The sequence below is a fragment of the Pyxicephalus adspersus genome, chromosome 10 (genome assembly GCF_032062135.1).
Source record: "Pyxicephalus adspersus chromosome 10, UCB_Pads_2.0, whole genome shotgun sequence".
Taxonomy (NCBI): domain Eukaryota; kingdom Metazoa; phylum Chordata; class Amphibia; order Anura; family Pyxicephalidae; genus Pyxicephalus; species Pyxicephalus adspersus.
Genome location: NC_092867.1, coordinates 572,702 through 588,040, shown reverse-complemented (window position 1 = coordinate 588,040; position 15,339 = coordinate 572,702). Strand labels below are relative to the sequence as shown.

Below are 15,339 nucleotides of genomic sequence, written 5' to 3'. Positions count from 1 at the left end.
GCTTAGCACAGTCTTCTATTGCTTGGGTTGTCGGTGTAAAAAAGAGAACCTGTCACCAGAAACCCGACAACCTCCCTATGATGGTGCCTGGTTGTCATGATTATCCTTCAGCTTCCATGATAAATCATCAGAGCTGCGGCTGACGCTGCACTGCTTCTCTTTGTTCCAGGTCAGGAAGCTGAAGAAGGAGCCATAGGTGTGGCCCCGCACTTCAGGGGCCCTTAATTCCCCGCCGTGTCCCCTCTTATATTCCCATACGAAGCCATCAGCTTTCTCTATAGGAATTCTACAAGTTGTAACGGAAAGCCGAGCCGCCATGTCCAGAATGGCTAATGAAATTTGGCTGACAATTGCTGTAATCTCTTCGCGGATGAAGTGGCCGCCCTGCGTTTTACAGCGCTGAGAATACATAAAAAGAGCGATAAAAACATTCTTTAATAATAATACGCGGCTGATGAGACGGAGAAAATGACACACTTGGTAAATTCATCAACCCGCAGTAATCAGCGCTGTGCGGGGAGGTCAGCGCTCCCCTCCGCCTGTTTGTTGTCATAAACAATCAGCGGCAAATCTCCGGCTCGATGGAAAACATTGAAATGACGCTCCCCATTCAGCCGGCACTATATTTTATGTTTTTGTCTTCCTCACTCCGTGCAGATTGCCCGCCATTTAATCCACATGCTCAGGAGGTATTAAGTAGGGCAGAACAATGGAAGTAATCTCACAAGATGACACATTTTCTGCCGCTCGTTACGCCAACAATCGCAGAGACAAAATGCAGCCCCAGGCAAAGATAGAATTACCGGGGGCCATTTTATAAAACCAGGGGCCCAAATTAACCCTCACCGAGAAGCCGTATTGGAGGCTGCCGGACGAGTTTTACCATCACTTTGTCCTAAAGAATAATAATTTGTGATTGTATGGAGCAATACAATGATGGGGGTTGTAGTGGTCAGTGTGTGCTCAGCACTGGTAACAAGTACGACCCTTCAACATGGTGATACGGAATGAGGAGTGTAGGGGACCCAGAGAGAAGGGGCCCGATAACCTTCTGTATCATATTAATAGGTCTAGGAGTAATATACACCTGTCTGGGGGTTTTAAACACCTGTACTAAAGTCTGGGGGGATCATACACCTGTATCATATACCTGTCTGGGGTGATTATACACCTGTATCCTATACCTGTCTGGTGGTATTATGCACCTGTATTATATACCTGTCTGGTGGTATTTTACACCTGTATTATATACCCGTCTGGGGTGATTATACACCTGTATTATATACCTGTCTGGGGGTATTATGCACCTGTATCATATACCTGTCTGGTGGTATTTTACACCTGTATTATATACCTGTCTGGGGGATTATACACCTGTATCATATACTCGGCTGGGGGTATTATACACCTGTATCATATACCTGTCTGGTGGTATTTTACACCTGTATCATATACCTGTCTGGTGGTATTTTACACCTGTATCATATACCTGTCTGGGGGTATTATATACCTGTATCATATACCTGTCTGGGTGTATTATACACCTGCACCATATACCCGTTTGGGGGTATTATACACCTGTACCATATACCAGTCATGGGGTATTAAACACCTGTACCAAATACCTGTCTGATACAACTGTATCATATACCTGTCTGGGGGTATCATACAACTGTATCATATACCTGTCTGGGGGTATTATTTACCTGTCTGGGGGGATTATAGACTTGTATTATATACCTGTCTGGGGGTAATATACACCTGTATCATATACCCAGCTGGGGGTAATAAACACCTGTATCATATACCTGTCTGGGGTTAATATACACCTGTACCATATACCCGTCTGGGGGTATTATACATCTGTACCATATATCTGTCTGGGGGTATTATACACCTGTATCATATACCGGGCTGGGGGTAATAAACACCTGTATCATATACCTGTCTGGGGGTATTATACACCTGTACCATATACCCGTCTGGGGGTATTATACACCTGTATCATATACCGGGCTGGGGGTAATAAACACCTGTACCATATACCTGTATCAGATACCTGTCTGGGGGTATTATATACCTGCATCATATACCCGTCCGGGGGTAATATACACCTGTATCAGATACCTGTCTGGGGGTATTATACACCTGTACCATATACCCGTCTGGGGGTATTATACATCTGTACCATATATCTGTCTGGGGGTATTATACACCTGTATCATATACCGGGCTGGGGGTAATAAACACCTGTATCATATACCTGTCTGGGGGTATTATACACCTGTACCATATACCCGTCTGGGGGTATTATACACCTGTATCATATACCGGGCTGGGGGTAATAAACACCTGTACCATATACCTGTATCAGATACCTGTCTGGGGGTATTATATACCTGCATCATATACCCGTCCGGGGGTAATATACACCTGTATCAGATACCTGTCTGGGGGTATTATACACCTGTACCATATACCCGTCTGGGGGTATTATACATCTGTACCATATATCTGTCTGGGGGTATTATACACCTGTATCATATACCGGGCTGGGGGTAATAAACACCTGTATCCTATACCTGTATCAGATACCTGTCTGGGGGTATTATACATCTGTACCATATATCTGTCTGGGGGTAATAAACACCTGTACCATATACCTGTATCAGATACCTGTCTGGGGGTATTATATACCAGTATAACATACCGGTCTTTCAGGTTGATCTGATTGGATTCCTGGCTAGATATTTGGAGTTCATTTAGTTAGTAGTACTGACAAACTCGGGGTGATCCCTGCTAGGGGCTGATTAATAAAATCCAGTATAGAACTCGGTGATTCTCCGGCTTTCACATGATTATCTGTCTTTTCATTGAGGTGAATCCGGCCTGAAATCTCTCCTTACATCAAACGATGATCTGATCAGCGCCATTTCTGTCTATCAGGTCGGCTTTAATCAATCTGATTGATCAGCTGTGTGATCGCTCCGCCTGCTGATTGGATAAGAGCTCTGATTGTGTGAGAAGAGCAACTGCAGCTCCCAATCATGGCGATGAGGAACAATTATTGTATTTGGGTTTCCTGGAGGTCATTAGGCCCACGTTACCGGGTCCGGGTGTCAACATCGGTCAGTGGTGCCGTGTACAGATTATTACCATGGGTGGCATATTGTGCTCTGCTCCACCCCGGGCAACTAAACCCCCTCATACATGAATATGATACGGGTATATAACCCCCCAGACATGTATGTGATAGGAGTATATCCCTCCCCCCCCAGACATGTATATGATATGGGTATATACCTCCCCCCCCAGACATGTATATGATATGGGTATATACCTCCCCCCCCAGACATGTAGATGATAGATGTATATACCCCCCCAGACAAATGGACATACAATGTTACAGCGCAGACCCCAAAGACCCCCCCCCCCCCAGGTCAGGTCACTTACCTTTGATGCCAGGGCCTCAGCACTTTCCCGGCACGATTTCTCGATCTCCAGATTACTCTGAATGAAGCTGACCTCCTCGATGACCATATGGGAGACTGCAGAGAGAAAATACGCTGAGTGTGAGGAAATTCCATTATAATAAATCAGATGTCCAATATATGAGGGGATCACAGGTCAGTCACCATCTACCAACGCCTGTATATAATATTGTGACTGCAGAGCTAACAATCTGATCCATCCCAGGGCCCACCCACAATTCTGCCATCCAATGGTCCGATATGCCAGTTTCCCATTCCTGATCAGTCATGTCACATGACCAGCGCGGTCACATGTAGCCCTACCAACAGGACCCCTACCCGCCCTCTCCGGGTGTACGGCACCATGATTCCTCCTGCACGTCTTACAGCAAATACCTTCACATAGCAATATAGGTGAGCATATTCACTCCAAGTCACCGGGGACTGTATATTCGGGACTGTATATTCACTCCAAGTCACCGGGGACTGTATATTCACTCCAAGTCACCGGGGACTGTATGGGACAGAGCCGGGGGTTCCAGTGCAGCAGCCTGATCTGAAGTTGGAATATCTCCAATCTCCTGGCAGCCATATTGGATCATGGCAGGCAGGTCAAAAATCTCCCCTCAATTTGTCTCATATTCATCCTATCCTCAGTGTAAATGCTGATTGGTGAATCTTGTAAAAAATGTTGTCACCCAAAATGTGAATATCCTGGGGAATCCATCAGCTAACCGGAGGAGCTTACACTCCAATGCACCCACCTGAGTCACACACTTGAATTATTATTATTAATAAACCAGATTTATATAGCGCCAACATATTACACAGCGCTGTACAATAAATAGAGGTTATAAATGACAGACAGATACAGGAGGAGAGGACCCGGTCCCCCGAAGAGCTTGCAATCTAAGAGGTGGGGAAGTATCACACAATATCCAGTGTTCTCCCTGGCCCCCTTTAGCTGGGCACTCCGCCATTATGGAGAGAAACCAACACAGGAAGAACAAGCAACCTCCTGTGATAGGAATGGGGGACACAGGACCCCAATATGAAGTATTTGGAGGAAGATTTCATTCATCGTGCTGGAAATGTCGTATTGAACAGTGTGAATAGCGAGGAGCCGGTGAATGGAGGAAGCTTAGAATAGATATTTTTATTTCAGTAAATGTTATCTTCAGGCTGCCAATTTTCCATCTTTTGTAGATAAAGGCGCGGCGCCCTTCATTCGTCAGAAGAAAAACATCGCACACAATACCTCCTACATCCCCCTCCCTCCCCAAATCCAGTGTCAAGGTTGGGACTGTTAAAAACATGGCTGCCGTTTTGTGAAATATCAAAGCAGAGAATTAGCATTGGGCTGGAACAATGCGGCGTACGGGGACAATGCACAATAGGGAACGCTGAAACAAAAAACAGCAGACAAAAGTCTTGGCTGTCACTTCCCTGCCGCGGAAACTGCAGAATCAATGTGGCTGGCAGCATTCTACCATCATCCTGAAGGGGGTCACCTCCCTTTACATTCTTTATATGCAGCAAAGCGTTTCCTCATCACCCCGCCGGACGCGTTTTGCTTGGAAATGACGCTCGGCACACACTTGATCTTTTGCTTCAGCTTTTGACACGGAGACGTCAAGCATTGCATGCGATGCACAAACATGAGAAGGCGCTAAGCGGGCCGCAGCCCCGGGCATCACATGACAAGTGTCTATTATTCCCCGCAATAATAAAATCCGACTATAGGACCCACGCTGCCTCTTGACAGGGCCGCCGCAGCTTTCAAACACCTTGAAATACTCGCTGATAATTACCGAGTTTGATTGTCACTCGTCTCCTTTATTTGTGTTTCATCTGAGGGGCTCAGGAAAGGAATTTATTGTGTGAAGAAGGGCAAACACACACACAGACAATTGTTCCTTTGAAATGCCACAATGAGTGCTCAGTGCGTACATCTGTTCATCCGCACATCTGCATCCCCACTGTATGCAGGCAACCGAGAGCCAGAGTAATCATGGAGCCGAACACCCAATGTGACCAATCCTAGGGGAGGAACCAAAGGACTGGAAACCCAATCTGACCAATCCAAGGACAGGAACCAACATCAACCAAAGGGCTAAAAAACCCAATGTGACCAATCCTAGGAGAGGAACCAACACCAACCAAGGGACCGATCATTCAACGTGACCAATCCTAGGGGAAAAAGCAACGCCAACCAAGGGGCCGAATACCCAATGAAACCAATCCTAGGAGAGGTACCCACACCAACCAAGGGTCCGAACACCCAATGTGTCCAATCCTAGGTGATTGGTGATGAATTCTAGGAGGGAAAACTACACCAACTAAGGGGTCAAGCTCCAGACCAACCCTAGGAGAGAAGCCAACACCAAGCAAGGACTGGGAACCCAATGTGACCAATCCTAGGGAAGGAACCCACACCAACCAAGGGGCTGAACACCAAATGTGACCAATCCTAGGGGAGGAACCAACACCAACCAAGGGGCTGAACACCAAATGTGACCAATCCTAGGGGAGGAACCAACACCAACCAAGGACTGGGAAACCAAAGCGACCATTTCTAAAAAAAAATCACCAACACCAAACAAGGCACTGGGCAACAAATGTGACCATTTCTAGAAAAGGAACCAATACCAACCAAGGACTGGCAACCCAATGTGATCAATCCTAAGGGAGGAACCAACACCAACCAAGGGGCCGAAGACCCAATGTGACCAATTCAAGGAGAGCAACTAACACCCACCAAAGGACTAAATGTGACCAATCCTAAGAGACGAACCAACATCAACCAAGGAACCGAAAACCCAATGTGACCAATCCAAGGAGAGAAACCAACACCAACCAAGGGGCCGAAAACCATATGTGACCAATCCGATAAGAGGAACCAACACCAACCCAAAGGACTGGGAAGCCAATGTGACCAATCCTAGGAGAGGAACCAACAGCAACCAATTAAATAGGAACCTTTGAGAGAAATAATAGTAGGTTACACTGAAACTAAGGGAAAGAAAAGTATGCAGCTGAAAATGTCCGATATTGGCATGCGTGTCTGCTGGCAATATTTGCCCACTGTGATAGTTCTGCATTCCGCATGCAATGTCCAATACCAGAGATCAATCTCCGGAAACAGAGAGCAGACAAAACGTAAATCTCACACACCAATAATAAGCTTTGCACCCCAACCAAAAACCATTTCAGCTAATTAGAGCCGTGGACACAAAAGCGCGCCAGTCACTTCCGAAACTTTCCCTCTCTTCTCTATTGAAATGCATATTGCAGCTGCAGAATGACACAAATGGCGATAACCTTGACACTTTCTCTCTCTCTCCAGGCAAATACTAATCTACAGCAAACGTAGGCCAAGCGAAAACCACTTAACTAATTAGCGGTTGCGCGCCAAAAGGAATAAAAAAACACACACAAATCAACACTGTTATTAGCCGGAGTGTCACGTCGGAGGGGCCACCTAATTACGGCTTGATGAGAGCAGCGTTCGCATTACCAACATTATCGCCGTGTCCTGACAGCGGCTACGGACGGCTCGCTAGCGCCCGCTGTGCGGAAACTCCCCCTCCGTGTTTGGGCTGCGCCCGGCAATCTCCTCGCCGGCCCCCCTCCCACGGCAAATGACACGTTAAGCGTAATTACGGGTAGACATTGTAAATAAACAGCGCTAGAGGTGACAGTCGCACCAAGTGCATACGACACAGCCAAAGTGGCAGACTTAATTGAGAGTTCTATTCACCAGCCGAGATCATTTCAAGTGCGCGTGTGAAAAGGAGTTATTAGGAGCGCGGGGACAGCGGCATAATGGTATCAGCGCCGCTGACAGAGCCACGAATTAAATTGTATCTTCTGTTGTGTGAAGATTTGATGAGGAGTGCAGATGCCTTAGTGGTCTGATCATTAGAACAAAATGTTGTTGTCAACCTTGCTGGGTTGAATTGAAAAGAAATTATTGTTGAAAGAACCCCCCCCCCCCACCTCTCTAGATACCCCCCCCCCCCTTGCAATCGCTGAAAAGAAACAATTTTCCAAAAGCCACAAAATCATCCAATAGGACGTAAAATGCAGCTGCTTGGCATGCAGACGGCCCCATTACACGAGAATCGCACACAATGCGTCGGTGTACAAGCTGAGCCCCCGACTAAGCCGTCTGCCGCTTTTATCACTATAATTGCCTTTTTTTACATTGTCAGCTCTATAATTGCCCCTAATATTTCCGTAAAATCCGACATATTCACGGAATTGTATGGGAGCTGCCATGGGATAGCCAGGAAATCAAAGCATGAAGAGGAGCCGCCACGTTTCAGGTAGTCGCTGATCATATCCACAATGAGATTTCTAGATTGTAAAGGAAAAAAAAGAAGAGATTTATTGAGCGGCACAAAGCACCAGGTGGAAAGGAAAACATGATTCCCATAGCTCGGGGGGGATGACTTTCACCGCTCCTTTGTAATTCACTCGTAACTTTCACCAATGATGGCCATTATCTCGTTAGGCAATTTAACAATAACCTGACAGAGATTCATTTACTAATGGCGGCCGAGGAATAAACATCAGCAAATAAATAAATATCGCTTTATATCAATGAAGAAAAGACTGCCATGGCACGCCGAACGGGGAGACTGCAGAGAGAACAAATGTAAAAAGATTCACCGAAAATCACAAATATAAATTCATCGCTTCTTCCTAGATTGTAAGCTCTATGGGTCAGGGTCCTTCTCCTGTGTCACTGTCTGTATCTGGCTGTCATTTGCTACCCCTATTTAATGTACAGCGCTACATAATATGTTGGTGCTATATAAATCCTAATTATAATAATAATGAGTGAAACTCCATTTCCCGACACCCCCTCCCCCTAAAGATCTGTGTACATAGGGCCCCTCAACCAGCCTGTGTGTCATGGATCATTCACCCATCATTGGCCTATATATTCATCACCTATTCACAGCCAGGTGACTGGGAAAACATTAAATCCTCATTACATGAAAGTGATTTATTTTACACAATTTCCATTTTCTTTTATTTATCACAAATATCTGTAATTGTGTGATGTGACAAAGTAAGTACACCCCTTCCCGTGCCCCCAAAGTGTGCGACGCCGACCCCTCCCCCATGCAAAATATTTGTGGGATTCCTTCCATAAACTCCACAACATTTCAATGGAATTGGGGTTGGAGCTTGGCCACTTCTCCGTTTCATATTTTGAAGCTATTTCGGGGCCTCAGACAGAATCAATTCCAACATTTGGCCTGATGGCCTCACATTGTCACCAAAATATGGCTGAAAGATACAAAAAACCTTCACACCATGACACTTCCACCACCATGCTTCACAGTTGGTATTCTCCTCCTGAAATGCCGTCCTCAGCTTTTTCCTAACATGCCCCTTGTTACGGTGCCCATACATCTGTCATTGATCCATCAGTACAGAGCCCATGGTGCCAGCAGGCCGAGGCTTTGTCTATATGTAGCATTGCAGACCGTGGCGTTGTTCTTGGGGGGTGCCGATATTTTTCAGTGAATCATTTTCCGATTGTGGAGGAGGTGTGAATGTTGTAACCAATATCTGCAGATCCTGCCATTCTGGGGTTCCTGGAGATTTTCTCTCAGCATCAGTCAGCTCTTAGGGTGAATTTGCTGGGCCGGCCAATCCTGGGCAGATTATGAGTCATGTGACATAGGTAGATTGATCTCCTTGCAGCGGAGTTCTTCTTTTTAAATCACATTTCAGATTTATAGATGGACCGTCTATATGGGGTCCTTAGAGAGATGGGGCCCCCACATATCAGAGGTAGGTACCCCCAGCTTCTCCATAGGGGCCTCCTAATCTGGTCACATGACTCCAATCTCATGGACAAAGGTTGGGGGGTAGTTTTACATTTGGCCAATCTGTGTTTTATGAGAATGAATCCAGAGCCTCAGATATTCATCTCCTCGTCTGGGTGAATAAAGAAGTTCATGGGGTTCACTTACTGTTTCACACGGCACAGGGAAGCTGATCAGTACACGGCGGGGTGGATGAATCACTGCTGAGAATTACAAATCACACAACAAAGTCCGGAGTAACCCGAGCTGTGTGAATAATCCTTACTTTGTGTGAATCTCCTGCAGGGTTATTATTAACCAATCATTACCAAAGCCGCCGAGACAATTAAACAAAACGCCGGCATTGTATTCGGATCATTTGGTTCCGGTGCTGCGGTTCCGGTGCTTTTAGGTAAACGGCAGATGGGGAGCTGGAGGAGATGAATGATACTTTCATTACAAAACAAACACAGCGCTGGTGGTTGGGGTGAGAAGTTACCTCCATGGTGAGTAAAGACTTACAGATAATAGAATGTGTATGGAAGCAGAGGTCTCCCTGCAGAGATATAAAGCAAACCGAGTCAGAGCCCTGTTACCTGCGGGGGGTTGGACCTTTGCATAGAGCCCGCTGCTTCCACACACAGAGGGAGTCCATATCCTCAGCATTCTGGCAGGGCCGGCTCCTCGGGCTGACATTGAACGCTTTTCTCCATGATGCTCCTGCAATCTATTCAGACGATTATAAAAAAAAAAAAGGCAGAAAAAGCTGGGCAGAGAGGTCGGGGTAGAAATCCATTAATGGCAATTTATCATTTTCTGCCCCCTCAGGAGGAGAGAAAACATTCTGAAGTGTAAAATGAAAGGTTAAAAAGACACAAAAATAGAAACAAACACAAAACGAGCGGAGCGGGAGGAGGGGGGCTGAGAGGTAAATGGGGGGGCTGACAGGGAGATGGGGGGCAGCTGATGGGGGAGGGGCTCTTTTCAGCCTCATTCAGCCCAGCAAAGAGCAATCGGAATGTCGGAAGATTCGCACTTAGAAGCCTCTTCACAGATCCTCAGCTCGTTCGTCGTGATATCGGGATTTGGTTCGCGGTGTCACTCAAAGATTTATTTATTTCCTCTCAGCAAACACAAGACATCAAATCTTCCTCCCGCACTGCTGGCGCCGCCCTGCTGGAGGAGGTTGTAACTGTTACATTCAGAACCTCTGTCTGATTATATTCTTCATCTGTCTGATCCTCGGGGGAGGGGTTTAGGTGCTGCACCCGGTCTGATGAAGAATTGTAACAGAATGAGGAGTAATCATTGTACACCGCATGGGGCAGAAAAATCTCTCCCCTCCTCAGCACTCACACCAGTAATGGGGACCTCAAAGGAAGGATCATTATGGAGGAGGGCAGAATCAAATAAAGACCCCACCTGGCTTAAGCACCCCCACCACAAAATGAAGATCTCACTCCTAAAGAGCAGACATTGCCAGCCTAGAAAAAGCCAACCTTCCAATCCCATGAGGAGCTGACTCCGCCCACATGTTTAGCCCCACCCCTGAGTAGCCCCGTACAATGTACGTATTGTATTCTCTATTTGCTGCAGCTGCCCCGCTGTATGATGACCTGGGGACTTCTGGCACCACAATTTCTGCAATACTAAAAGAAAAAAAAGGAAGCAGCGAGCAGGCGTGTGAACCCTGCAAGGGCCTCAGATGACGATTTCTGGCTGTGCCCGACCTATCCACCATACCAGCCAATACCCACCGACATGCCATCTGCCATGGCAGCAGTGCAGCGTTGGACTCTACTGTGGTACCTGCAATGCAGAGCTGCTGCAGACCACATGACTTAGATATAAATCACATGACCCCATACCTATCAGAGTCTCCTTGTTACCATAGTCATGTGATGCTCCCAATGCCCCATCTGTAGTATTTGCCCCCCCCCCCAATACGCTCCTCTAAGTGAATTTGCAATATAATTATTTCCTGTCGCAGCCATCACAATTGTTGTATTTTCAGTTGTTAAATCGCAGCACCACCCCAGCAACAAATTTTCTGTTTTCTAATTAGCGTTCCCCCGGCGCTCACACGGGGCCCTGTAGTGTGGCCCCTGCTGAATCTCAGGCTCTGTCCGGCTCTGACACGTTGGCCCCAGCTGCCTCAGCTGTATACAACCTGCTTGACAATTCAAAGGCATTATTTGCAGCACTTTGTACTGCGCCACAGGACACAACGGTGCTATATAAATCTTTAATAATAATAAGCGGTGGGAACCAACACAAACCCCGCGCAGGCTCTAGAAGAGCCGCCACTCACTTTTACTGAATTCCTCCAGCTTCCTGACCGCCTCATCGCGCTCCTGCTTAACCTTGTCGTACTGCAAAGACACAAAAACAACAAACTGAGAGGCTGACTCTGCGTACAGAACGCCGCAACACAACGGACAGTACAACAATACAACACAAACAGGGTATACCGAGTACAACGTAACGACACAACACAAACAGGGCATACGGGGTACAAGGACACAACAACACAACACAAACAGGGTATACAACAACACAACATCAAAATACAATACAACACAAACAGGGTATACAGAGTACAACGTAACGACACAACACAAACAGGGTAGTATACAGAGTACAACGACACAACGGAGTACAACAATACAACACAAACAGGGTATACGGAGTACAACGTAACGACACAACACAAACAGGGTATACGGAGTACAACGACAACACCCCAATACAAACACAAACAGGGCATAGCGAGTACAACGACACAACACCACAATACAACACAAACAGGGCATACCAAGTACAATGACACAACACAATACAACACAAACAGGGTATACAGAGTACAACGACACAACACAAACAGGGTATACGGAGTACAACGACAACACCCCAATACAAACACAAACAGGGCATAGCGAGTACAACGACACAACACAATACAACACAAATAGGGTATACAGTGCTGAGTAAAACGACAGGGTGGCAAAAACACAATACAACACTACAATACAAATAGGGTATACAATGCCGAGTACAATGACACAACACACACATAGAGAATATACAGTGCTGAGTACAACACAGGTGGCCGGGTGAGGGATAAATGTTGTGCAGGGGAGATATCTATGGGAATGACACACACAGCACACAAGTCACATGACACAACTAGGTTGCCCCCATGGAGGTCTCTGTAGCTCTAAGTGGACATGGAATTAGAATTTGGAGACATTATAACCACCAATCTGCTGACAACAATAACACCAAAGAGGGCAGTAAGGGGAGGCATTTCATTAGAAACAAATTACCCCTCTCCTGCTAATGACACCGAGCAGTCTCTATTAATGAGGCCAGGAAATGCAGAGAGAGGAGCAGGGGCAGAATTATCCCAATATAAACATTTTCACCGTCATCCTCCACTGAGACAAAAGAATCCGAGACCATCTGGTCAATGTAAGAGATAAATAAAGTAATTCTAGCAAACACTCATTTCCTGCAGGTAGAGCCCCCCCATACCGGAGTGTTTAAGGTCCTTCACTGATAACTCCGAACTCTGCAATTTCATCTCCAAATCTCTCTTCTCCTCCTCCAAAATCTCCAACTGCTTCTTCAGACTTTGAATTTCCTTGCGAAGCCGATCCTCTGCCAGCTGATCCTCCAACTCCTTCACCTAAAGAGAACCAAGAGGGTCATACACAATGTCTGTCATTTCCAACCCCTATTTATTGTACAGCTCTTCCTTTCTGTCCATACCAGACCCAATGCAATCCTTCAACAATGGGGCCCCGGAGTTAGGTGACAGAGCCCCACTTCCCATCCCCCTAACATCCTTCATTCATCAGAGATTGAGTAATATTAAATAAATGAAATTCTGAAAACAATGCAATGTGGAAATGTCCAAGGAAAAAGGGGAATTGGGGGTTATTCTTCACTAATAAAGGTGCATGGCAGTGAAGAGGTTAATCAGAATCAGCCCCAGCATTGTGGAGCATCTTCCTGTATCTGGAGGACCCCTTTATATGAAGAACAGAGGATGCAGATCTTTGGAGCATCAGCTGGGATCCTGCAGGGTAGAGATGAGAATAACCTCAGGGGCCATTGTACTATTAGGGTAACATGCACATTTGCCCCAGGTTCACATGGACAGGAATTCCCCCGGGCATTATATATATTGTGGGGGTTGGCTCAGCATTGGGGTGCAGTTGGTTTTCCTGCACATACAGCCTGATCCCCCCTCCACACTGGCTTCAGGGTGCAACATTGGGGCCCTCATGCAGGGTGAGACTTTTTTACTGATTAGCCCCTTCAGGTACCCCTTATAGCCCCCACACTCTCAGAGACGCGGGGTAAACTGCTGAAATCTGCTCCACCAAAGCACAGACATCCCAACCTGCTGCCAATGTTCTGCCTGTCACCACCTGGATTTACTAAATATGGGGCAACCTGCCAGGTAAATACTGCCGGGGGGGGATTAGGTTTCAGCTGACAAGAAGTCATTTAACCAGAACTGATTCAAAGTAAATCCCCTACACCCCTTCAGCAAGGAAAACAATGAAGATTGCTGAACATTGGGAACCGTCCATTATTAGCACCCCAGTGACTGATCATCTATTCAATGATTGTGATCAGAGGTCACACATAATAATATAACTCTATGTGTAATGGTGAATGTGGGAGAACCCCGGGTATTGGGAGTAAACAGATGTGAAGCCCTAAGAAAACCATTTATCAGTGAGGGCAATCGGGGAAGAGGCTTCAATGTGCAGCATAAAGATTGAATTCTGGAGCAATGGGAAAATGTCAGTGGTCTAATGTAGTATGTGGGAGGGCTGCGTGTAGTATGTGGGAGGATCTCAGATTTTGTAGGAAATGTCACCGTATGATGTCACCGTATGATGTCACCGTATGATGTCGCCCAGCCAATCAAATTATCTGAATGGCGCCACCTGGAGGAGAATGAGGGAGATGCTTGCAATAGACCTGGGACAGCTGGGAATATTTTATTACAGAAGGGAACTCGCCTGGTCACAAGTTTTTAGTTTTGGGTTTTTTTCCACTTTAAATATTCAAGTAAAGCCGAATTATCAGTCAGTGTGCAGAATACACATGGTGGGCTTCAGAAATATATCCAATAATATGTGACATCATTCACCCATAAAACTACACATTACTCCCACATACCATGGTGCCGGTATATTGGGGTCAGACATTCTTTGATTTGTCATTGTTCTGTCTTAGGCCCTCCATGTACTGCATTGGCCGCGTCCAGTGTGGTGGTTACTCAGCGGTGAATCATTCACCTATACACATGCCCTCCTCTTTAGACACTTCAGGGATAGCACACAAGGCTCTCATTTAGGATGTGGCCCCCGCAGGGTCAGGGGACCGCCTGTTCATCTGCCAGTGGCTTTTGTGTCCGCTGCTGTTAATTGGTGCTAATCCCCTCCTGAGTTCTGCCACCCTGACCCGGCACCCTATAGGAACCTTCGCTGGAAGAGGCGGCCCATTCATCGGCCCCTGAAAGCCGCCCTCACCATTCCGACACTTTTCAGTTGAGGAATGAGCAGAGTGCTGGGGGGGGATGGGGGGGGTGGGGGGGCTTCCCCATTCTGCAGACCCGGTCGCATTCATAGCCAACAAAGACCCCAAAATACACAATGACAGCCAATCAGAGCCCGGACGCAGCACTCCAGAAGTGGAAGGGGCCCCAAATACTCAAATCCCCAGCGATGTCTACAGCAGAGAGAGATTGTCCTGAGATCCGTGCAATCAGTGTGTGGGCTGCCTCACCCCGGGGCAATATTAGGGAAAGACCCCGGACCAGCCAGGACAACACCATGGTGACCCCAACAGTGATTTCACATCTGCAACTGCAGTGGCCGTGTGGTAGGGAAATAACTAATGCCTTCCCGCCCCGGGGTCACCATCACTTACCCCACCTATTTCCAATGGGGAGGTGCTGGGGGTACTAATCCAGGAAAATGGGGAGTCAGGCGACATTACGTCCATTTTTATCCAAATTTCTT

At 46.7% G+C, this 15,339-nt stretch overlaps 1 protein-coding gene across 1 annotated transcript in view; it reads right to left on the bottom strand.

The window, feature by feature from the left end:
• Positions 1 to 11,667, bottom strand: part of SHTN1 (shootin 1) — a gene marked incomplete at its 5' end in the record, with an annotated part of 17,361 nt that extends 5,694 nt beyond the window's left edge. The window contains 2 exon segments of the mRNA XM_072424115.1: positions 3,454 to 3,548; positions 11,607 to 11,667. Of these exon segments, the coding sequence (XP_072280216.1) occupies positions 3,454 to 3,548; positions 11,607 to 11,667 (156 nt within the window).
• Positions 11,668 to 15,339: the final 3,672 nt, after the last annotated feature.